At 50.2% G+C, this 10,285-nt stretch overlaps 1 protein-coding gene across 1 annotated transcript; it reads right to left on the bottom strand.

The window, feature by feature from the left end:
• Positions 1-1,941: 1,941 nt before the first annotated feature.
• On the bottom strand, positions 1,942-7,748 carry LOC112119395 (zinc finger protein 501-like). The gene is made up of 2 exons (XM_024218042.2): positions 7,621-7,748; positions 1,942-5,321 (listed from the first exon to the last, which is right to left on the bottom strand). Exons 1-2 carry the CDS (start codon positions 7,685-7,687, stop codon positions 3,802-3,804), a joined length of 1,587 nt encoding a protein of 528 aa, XP_024073810.1. The 5' UTR covers positions 7,688-7,748; the 3' UTR covers positions 1,942-3,801.
• Between the last annotated feature and the right edge of the window lie 2,537 nt (positions 7,749-10,285).

The following is a 10,285-nucleotide window of genomic DNA, read 5'->3' on the forward strand; positions in this document are numbered from 1 at the left end:
TTAGGAGGAGCAAACGGAATTCCCACACAGGCATTTGCAGGGTCTGTCCACCAGTCTAGAGAGGCCAAGATTTGTGTGGGTACCCGAACTAACATGTCTAGAGGCTGTACTGATGCCAGCCCCTTTGCAGTTTCCTAAGATGAAGCCTGGCAGCTGAACTACATATGTGCATGAGGCCACATGGCCTAGAAGCTTGAGGCAATTTGAAACTGTTGTGGTAGGATGGTCCCTCAGGTCCAAAAAGAAGGGCCAGCATCATCTGGAATCTTAGCTGTGGCAGGAAGGCTTTAGCTTCCGTTGAGTCCAAGAGAGCTTGTAGAAACTCTCTCCTTTGTACAGATGACAGGATTGACTTCACTGTGTTGAAGAGCAAGTTGAATGTGTCCAAGGTGGACTGGATGACTGACATGCTGGACAATACCTGAGGCATGGACCTTCCTCTCACCAACCAGTCACCCAGGCAAGGAAACACTTGAACTCCTGACTTCCTCAGGAATGCTGCCACCACTGCTACACACTTTGTGAACGCACGTGGGGCTGCAGGCAGCCCCCAAGCAAAGGGTAGGATCAGAGGGTGAGGCTTCATGATGCGGTGTGTCTAATGCCCTGGATTGCCTTAATCCAGAAGGGGAGCTTGGAGAGTGCCTAGAGGGGAGCTGAATTCCTGCCAACCCAGGCGGAGAGGGCCTTCCTCCAGCTGTAGTTTAGTACAAATTACCCTTTTATCTAAAAGTTGAGAGATCTTCCTGCTCTCTCCAGTCATTACCAGCAGGCTCTCCGCTCTGGTACCATGCTGAAGTGTAGTGTCGTTTAATTACCAAGTAGAAATTCAAGTTTCCCATTCCTTCAACCATTCCACAGATTTTTTTTCACATTTCCTGGGCTTCCATCTCTTAGAATATAAGCAACTTCTATCTTTATATTAATTTTCTTTGATATTAACTATACTCACAACCCAGCTGAAGAGCAGATTCACAGAAGCAGTGGGCAGTGGCTGTGAAGGTGTATTGAAGCAGAACTGTGTGGCATGGACTCTGCCATTCAATTATATCAAGAGCACAGTGATCACTGTACTATTAGATTAGAGGGGAAAGATGATCTTGGGGTTAAGGCACCGGACTGAGAGTCAGATGATCTTGGATCAGTTTCTGGCTCTGCCACAGACTTTCTCTGTGACCTTGGGCAAGTCACTTAGACCCTTCAACAGGAGTTAGGTACCTAAATAGCTTTGAGGATCTCAGTCTGAATCTCTCCGTGTCTCAGTTTTTCATCTGTAAAATGGAGAAAATAAAACTTTTCTCCAATTATTGTCTGCCTTGTCTATGTGAACTGTAAACATTTTGTTGCAGAGGCTGTTTTTCCTAACTATGTGTACATCAGCTAACACAATGGGGCCCCACTCTCAATTGTGGCTTCTAAATGTGATATAAGTAATAAAAACAAAAACAACAGATTTAACACCTAAGGGGCGATCCCCCTACGGGAACACTCTTTAAACTCTTTTTTGCTATTTAGTCAGATAAAACCAAACCATAAATGTACATCATTCAACTCTAATCTGACATACTGTGAAATTATGTCAGAATACATTTATTAAGCCGTATCAACCCAATACGGATCATATTATCCATTTGTATGTGGGAGTCAGGAAAAAAAAGGCTTCCTGAAAAAGGAATAACTTTGTCTCGGTGTGATGGCAGAGACACCATTTTTTTAAACCCAGTCTATGGTATATAATGACCCGGGAAATGGGCCGGCTCCAGGCACCAGCTTGCTGAGCAGGTGCTTAGGGCGGCCACTCCAGAGAGGGGAGGCAGATCCAGCTATTCGGCGGCAATTCGGCAGACGGTCCCTCACTCCCGCTCGGAGTGAAGGACCTTCCGCCGAATTGCCGCCACAGATCCCGATCCCGACTTTTTATTTTTTATTTTTTTGGCTGCTTGGGGCGGCCAAAACCCTGGAGCCGGCCCTGCCTGGGAATAAATAGCCGTAAAAATAAGCACTAATCTCATCATATAAAACACCAGATAGCTGGCTGAATTTAGCCAGGCACAATTCCCACTGGAGAAATCCCCACTGTAGTAGTAGCTGAATATGATAGGAATGAATTTGATGCACACACTTAGCGCTTGTCTTCATGTACAGCGCTACGGCAGTGCAGCTCTGCCGCTACAGTGCTTTAGTGAAGACGCTCCTATGCTGATGAGAGAACTTCTCCCATTGGAGTAGTTAATCCACCTCCCCGAGAGGCTGTAACTATGTCAGTTGGAGAAGCCCTCCCATTGACATGGCACTGTCTACACAGGGGATTAGGTAGGTATAACCAAGTTGCTCGTGGGTGTGGATTTTTCAAGCCCCAGAGCGACATAGTTATACTGATATAGGTCTGTAGTGCAGACCTGGCCTTAGCTGGCCTCTCTTGTACTACCAAGACCTTGACTTCTTCGCTGTTCTCAGAATTCATGTAGCAAAAGACGTAAAGGATACCACCTTCACAAAACTGATATCGCAACTGGTATTTCTTCATACCTAATTTCTACTGATGAGAGCAATAAAATGGGGGCAGGCACGAACCATGACACGATGTTTGCGGTGTTTGCCCCCTTTTCCAAAACAGAAAATGATTATACACCCCAGCAAGGTTAAAGCGCTTCCACAAATTCAGACTTCTGGAAGGATCAAGAAATATTACTTAAAAACAAAAACAAAAAATCTAGTCAGCAGGGTTTGCTGTCACTGGAACATCTGTGACCAACTGGATCTGCCTTTTCAAGATCTATATTAAACCTTTTAGGGCCCAGTCCAACGCCTATTGACTTCAGTGTGATGTTGGATTGCGCCCACAGCGCGCTTCTACTTTGAAAAGTCTCTATGTAAAAATGGCACCTTCTTGCCCCACATATCTGCTCCCTGCATATATTCAGAGACATAGCTGCTGACTTGAATAACTCAAATAAGTTTTTACTGCTCTTTACTTGTCTTAGCACTCCAGGGCAGCGAACTGAATCGGTGGGAGAGTTAGCTGGATTCTATTCTGGTTTGTGCATCATCAAAATTGTAAATGAAGTCCCAGTTGCAAAGCTAAATTCTGTCCTCAGATACTCCTTTGAACAAAATGATCAGATTGCACAAGCATAACTGAGTGCAGAATTTGGATCACAGAATTTTTATTACCAATGACAATGATGATGTACAAACCAGAAAGAACCCAGATTCACTCACATATACCACACTGACTCTGCAGGGCTAACAGTTAGAATAACCATCTTTTAACCTGTAAATGGAGCAAATTTGATCTCAAATCACTGAAAGACAATGAACATGGAACCTCACAATACCATTTTTTACAGAGTCACTTTTCAGAGCAGAATCAGATTTGAAATAAAAACCTCAACTGATATTTTCACTTATGCCCCTCCCAACCCCGGGGGAACGCCAAACGCACCTCAGCAAAACCTCTCAACACAGTATGGAGAGACCCTCAGGAGGCCAACCCCTACCACACAGAACAACTGCAAGGAAGTTGGAGTAGGGAAACAGAATGGGTTTGTGGGTGGGATGGGGACAGCATGTGCAGCCTCCTGACGCTCTTCCAGGACAGCCTGGTAAGGGAATGGCCACTGGTGAAGCCCCTTCCCATTATTCAGGAGCTCCTCCACCGGACTGGGGAGGTGGTGATGGCTTTGGGAGTGGATGGGCTGAGTGTATTTCTCAGATTCTCTATAACTCCCTCTCCTCCAGTGCACATCACTATACACACACAGAGAGAGGGAAGCTGATGGAGAGGAGCATTCCAGCCTCCTATGGTTTCAATCTCTGAGGAAGCCTCTGAAGTTTCACCAGAGATGATTTTTGGATGAAGCTCTTGTCGCTGTGGGGTCTCTCCCTCGGGTGGGCTTTCAGGTGCTCCACTAGGTCCGACTGCTCGCTGAAGATCTTGTCACAGTCGGTACATTTGTAGGCCCCCTCCCCCGTGTGGTTTCTCTGGTGCGCAGAGAGGTGTGAGATGTGCATGAGGCTCTTCTCGCTGTGGGGCCAAGGGGAGGGCCTCTCCCCCGGGTGGGTTCTCAGGTGCTTGGCCAGGTTTGACTGCTCGCTGAAGCTCTTGCCACAGTGCGGACAGATGTACGGCCTCTCGCCGGTGTGGGTTCTGCAGTGGGTGTTGAGATTGGAGAGCTGGCTGAAGCGTTTCCCGCAGTGGGGACAGGGATAGGGTCTCTCGCCCGTGTGGGTCCGGTGGTGCTTCCTCAGACTCGACTGGTCGCCGAAGCTCTTCCCACAGTCGGCGCAGACGTAGGGCCTCTCCCCCGAATGGGTCCTCAGGTGGGTGGTGACGTTGGAGAGCTGGCTGAAGCGCTTCTCACAGCCAGGACATTTGTAAGGTCTCTCCCCTGTGTGGGTCCGCTGGTGCGTAGTGAGGTGGGATCTATGGATGAAGCTCTTCTCGCAGTGGGGGCAGGGGTAGGGTCTCTCCCCTGTGTGGGTTCTCTGGTGCTTGGCGAAAGTCGATTGGTCGCTGAAGCTCTTCTGGCAGTCAGGGCACACATACGGCCTCTCCCCAGTGTGGGTCCTCAAGTGGGTGGTAAGATTAGACTGGTCACCAAAGCTCTTCTCGCACTGGGGGCAGGTGAAGGGCCTCTCCCCTGTGTGGGTCCTCAGGTGGGTGGTGAGACTGCTCAGGTTACTGAAGCGCCTCTCACACTCAGGGCAGCTGTAGGGCCTCTCCCCTGTGTGGGTTCTCTGGTGTCTAGTGAGGTTCGAGAGGTGGCTGAAGTGTTTCCCACACTCAGGGCAGGAGAAGGGCCTTTCCCCCGTGTGGGTTCTCTGGTGCACAGTGAGATGGGAAAGCCGACTGAAGCTTCTCTCACACTCAGCACAGGGGAAGGGTTTCTCGACTCCATGGACTCTCGCATGTGCCGAGAGCTCCTGCTTTTGCCTGAAGCTTTTCCCACAGGCCCTACATTCATACATTTTCTTTCCCATGTGAATGCTGCTCTTATGGCTATTCAGGTCTCTCTGCCCCTCAAAGCTTTCCTCACACACAGGATATGTGCACGGCTCCTCACTTGTCTCTGACCTCTCTGGCACAGGGGGCTTGCGCAGTTCCCTGAAAGTTCTTTCACGTCTCCTTGTGGTACCTTCCTCATCCCTGGCTGTGTTTCCCTTCTGCTTTTGTGACTTGTGCTGCCCTTTGCAGGTAGCTTCCTGGTCAGGTCTCTGGGAAATTCTCTCTTTTGATTTGCCCAATAACATTCCCAGCAGCTTCAGGTTCTCACAACCTTCTTTGTGATGCTTCTCAGTTCTGCTCAGGATCCCACTACCTGCAGGGAGGAGGAGAAAATCCAGATGTGACCTCCTGTGCTGCTAGTAGAGGGAAACCACTAACCATTCCCAGCAGTACAGTGTGACTGAGGAAGTCCCTCATCCCTCCCCAGGATATTACTCCAGCCGGCACATTATGCAAGTGGCAACATGTTCCAGGGCTGCTACTGGTGCTAGAACAGGTGAAACTGCTTTAAGGGAGAATGAAATATTTCATCATAAACATTGATGAGAGGAGAAAAAGGAAAATGCCCATTTTTTCAAGTGTCCACTAACTTTGGGTGCCCAACTTGAGACTCCTGGGGCCTGATTTTCCAGAAGCCAATTGGAGCCGTGGGGACTCAACACTTCTGAGCATCAAACCTCATCTGCTTGGGTTTTCAATCCCCATTGCAGTGTTTGGGAGCAGCCGAGTTTTGTTGTGAAAGAAAAACTAAAATTAACTCTCAGGATCACTCTCATAGAGACAGCGTAGAACCTCATTCTCTACATGCTCCTGGGGAAGTCTAGAGCCATCAGAAAAGGCTTTGCTTTCTAGACTGGGATCCCAGTTGTCTCAAGGGGAACTTCACTGAGAAAGGAGAGCTCAGTCTCATTTCAATTCCAAAATCTTCATTGATTGTCTAAAAATCTTTGATGGTCTCTCAGTCTCACAGCTTGGTGTCATATGGGATCTCGGGAATACTACTGGCGATGGGGAACTTGAGAATATTGAGGTAAAGGTTTCATATTAGCAATAATTGAACATGGTCTTTAACAGAGCACTCTTTAAAGTGTGACTTCACCTAAGGAGAAGAATTCAATGTGTACAGTGAGTATGAAGCAGCCTGATCATTAGCACTCACTGATTAGTGTTTATGCTGAACAGGGAAGAGTCTCTCAGGATCATGCAATAAGGCGGCAGCCTGGCTTCTCAGCAATGGGAAAGAAACAGTGTTGAAGGCCTAAACATTATAATGCATCATATGACTATTTAAACTGCATTGACTAAGTTAGCAAAGCTACTGGAACTTACTACTACATAGTTCATGTCATACTTTTCCAGTTATGCTGCCATCCCTGATGGAAGTCTTTTGTTCAAAGGGGGATCTGTCGCATGACAATACATGATGTGATACTGGTGGGAGTAGCTACGTGATCTTAGATTCCATTTCTGCGTTAGTGGGAACTGACTGCAAGGGAAAGCTGTCTCTCTTCAAACTAGCTGTGCCTGGCTGCTTCTTCTGGCAACATTCTTTAGGGGAGTTTCCCTCCATGCAGCATGCTCTTAGGGAAGAACTGTGTTGCCTCATATCCTACATGGATCTCTCCACCTAGGGAGCACAACCATGGGACCCTCCCAATGTGATGTTATCTGAATAGTTCAGTGTTTCAGCACGAAAACTGGATGAAAGGAGAAAATCCCTGCCCTAAAACAAATATTAGGGGCTGGGAAAGATGAATATTAAGGCTCCATTCCCCAAATGAAATAATCATGGACGCAGAAAGATTGAGCCAAATTCTTTGCTGGCATAATGCTAATGAAATCAACGGAGTTACACCTTTGACTCACAATGGGTAAGGAGGACTGTGATTTACGAGAGAGATGTAGAGGCTTATCAGGCATTGGCCAAGACACAGTGAATCCTATAAAGGAAATCCAGTTCTGCAGCTTAGAAAGGGTCTCCATCTTGTCACTTCACTTGAGGAAGCTTGGATTATTACTACTCACCTGGGGAGGGGCTTTCAGGAATAGCTCCATCCACTGAGTCCTGAAGATCCACAACCCACAGCTCTGACTCTCTTTGTTCTATTGGAGATATTTGTAGGCCCCTCCCCAAAAAGTTTTGGTTTGGGACTTTTTATAGTCTGTTTGTGGGAAATGAGATCGGGAGACATTATGTTCTGTTGTTGGTCCCAGAGAGCTTGTTACAAAAGTATGTAAATGGTTTTATACCAGTACCCTCTGCTGGAGCAGATGTGTACTTTTAATAAATCCAAACGTGCTAATGGAGGCCCTGAGGACAGGGAAAGGAAGGATGGTCCAGTAGAAGGGCACAAGCCTAGGATCTGGGAGACGTGGGCTCCTGTGTAACCTTGTGCAAGTCACTTAGCCTCTCTGTGCCTCGGTTCCTCCTCTGTACAATGGGGATAATAGCCCTGCCCTGCCCTCATGGAATGTTAGGAGCCTACATACAGTAAAGATTGTGAGGAGCTCAGATACTACACTATTGGAGGGGCATATAAATGCTAAAGAGAGACAGAAAATCCAGATAATTCAGAGTTTACACAGCTCGGAATAAAAGAAAGAAAACTTACATTTACCCAGTGAAGCCAACCTTGTATATTCTTCTCCCTCAGGCATTGATACAGCTCCTTCTGCCATTCCTCTAAAATATCCCTCTTCTCACAGAAGAAACAGACAAGACATCACCATACTTCAGCAGGATCTGAAATCACAAGGATTATAAACTCAGCATCTTTTGCTTCAGTCTCATCCTGACACTTGAAGCCCAAAGTCTCAGCTGGAGAAATGGTCTCTGTGGGAGTAATTCACAGTGATAACCCAAGGACAGCACAGCAGGTATATCTTAGGGGATTTCTCTATCCCCTGGATATTTCATCTGTGATGTGGGTAACTTCAGAGTCCTATAGGACTATGCCCGTTGGTTCCCATGTAGATCTCCGGCAGTGAAATCTGAAGGGCCCTAGATATGCCAGATGAATGAGAGGAAACAGACTCTTTTTGGTACAGACCAAAATTCAACAGTATAACCATGCATGCATGCACCACAACTATGCATACCAACAGAGCATTGCCTGTTGAAATACTGTTTTGCATGCACAGTTCTCAGCTGAATGAGGCTCTCAGTTTTATACATGGTTGTGGGCTTCTGTCGTTTTGAAAATCAGGCCCTTACACGTCAGAATGCATTTAATCTATGCTATGAACTCAGATGCTATGTTACTGTGCACATAACAAAAATCAGTAAATGAATGACATCATATTTCTGCATCAGTATTATTGGCTGAGCAAAGCAAGATCAAAATGGAGGAGAGTGGGGTGGTGGTGCACACATAGAGCCCCTGGCATAGTGCAGAGGTAGAGAATGGGGCACGATGGTATGCAGGGAAGTGGACATGGGGAGGCACACAGAGACCCTGGCATACGCCAGAGGAGTGAGTGGGGGGCACATAGAATCATAGAACTGGAAGGGACCGCGACAAGTCATTGAGTCCAGTCCCCTGCACTCAAGGGAGGACTAAGTATTATCTAGACCATCCTTGACAGGTGTTTGTCTAACCTGCTCTTAAAAATCTCCAATGATGGAGATTCCACCACCTCCCTAGGCAATTTATTTCAGTATTTAACTACTCTGACAGTTAGGAAGTTTTTCCTAATGTTCAACCTAAACCGCCCTTGTTGCAATGTAAGCCCATTGCTTCTTGTCCTATGGAGTCTGTGGCAGAGGGGAATGGGGGGGGGCAGCATGGTGAGAAGGGAAGAAAGGGGGATAACCAGACCCCAGGCATGAGGGAGGGGGTAAAGAGGTTGCAGCGAGTGCCTGAGATAGAGGGGGACGGGAGGGTGGCACACAGGGAGCTTGTGGGGGAAACTGGAGGGATGAAAGAGTCCCTGGTGTGTGCAATGAGCTCGGCCTACACAAGCTACAAAGTCTGCAACCCTCCAGCTACCGTTACTGACACTTTCCCACCCTTGTCTCCCATGAGTCAGGCCTTCCCCTGGCCTGGGAAGCTGCTGGGGACTAGCATTTCCTGTCAGTTCAGCATGAGTAGGGTTACCATACGTCCGGATTTCCCCGGACATGTCCAGCTTTTTAGTACTCAAATCCCCGTCTGGGGGGAAATGCCAAAAAGCCGGACATGTCCGGGGAAATAGGGAGGCAGCATAAGCCAGGGTCCTCCTGGCCCCAGCACGACCCGCCGGGTCTGCAGTGCAGCCCAGCCGCCCGGCTACATTGTAGCGAGCTCGGGCGGGGGAAGGGGGGGGCGCAGCCGCAGAAGGCGGCGAAGGAGCCGCTGCTGCCCCCGGAGGCCGGGCAGACCGCGCGCCCCAGCTGAGCCCGCAGGACTACGAGGAGGCCGGCCCAGCCAACGGCTCGGGCTTCCCTCACGGGCGGGGACTCCCCGGCCACTGGGGGACCCTTCCTGTGGCCCCATCACCCCGCGTGGCAGGAAGGAGGCTGCGGCGCGGGGCAGGGAGTGCGGCGTGTGCCGGGGCTGCAGGGACCCGCGCTACCCCGGTCGCCGCTGAGCATCCGAAGCCCCCGCCAGGCAGAAGCTGCTGGGGGAGCGGGGGAGCTGGGCAGGCGGGGGGTGCAGAGGTTGCAGGGCAAGGAGGGGCAGGCAGGGGCATAGAGGCTGCAGGGGCAGGGGGGGGCAGGAGGAGGGGGGGGCAGGGGGGCCGGGGGCCGGAGGGGGGGGGGGGAAGGGGGCGGGCGGGGGGGGGGGGGGCGGGGCAGGCGGTGGGGTGCAGAGGCTGCAGGGAGAGGAGGAGCAGGGCAGGCAGGGGCATAGAGGCTGCAGGGGCAGGGGCGCAGGGGAAGGGCAGGTGGGGGGTGCAGAGGCTGCAGGGGCGGGGGGGATGCAGGGCCAGTGGGGAGCAGGGGGCACAGAGGCTGCAGGCGGGGGGTGCAGGGGCTGCAGGGCGAGTGGGGAGCAGGGAAGCACTTAGCAACCCCCAACCAAGATCAGAGCAGGAGGGAGGAGGGGGAATGTGGGGTGCTCAGAGGAGGGGGCAGAGTTGGGGCAGGGACTTTGGGGAAAGGGTTGGAATGGGGGTGGGGAAGGGGCAAAGTTGGCCGGGGGCGGGGAAGGGGAGGGGGTGGGGGCAGGACCGGCCCCTGGAGTGTCTTCTTTTTTAAATGTTTGAATATGGTAACCCTACCCACTGGGCCACAGCCACTGCCGATGAGTGACCACACAGTGTGTCGGGGCACAGCCCCACTGCCCCCTCCTGCTT

The sequence above is a fragment of the Terrapene carolina genome, unplaced genomic scaffold (assembly GCF_002925995.2).
Source record: "Terrapene carolina triunguis isolate 2854851 unplaced genomic scaffold, T_m_triunguis-2.0 Scaffold112, whole genome shotgun sequence".
NCBI lineage: Eukaryota > Metazoa > Chordata > Testudines > Emydidae > Terrapene > Terrapene triunguis.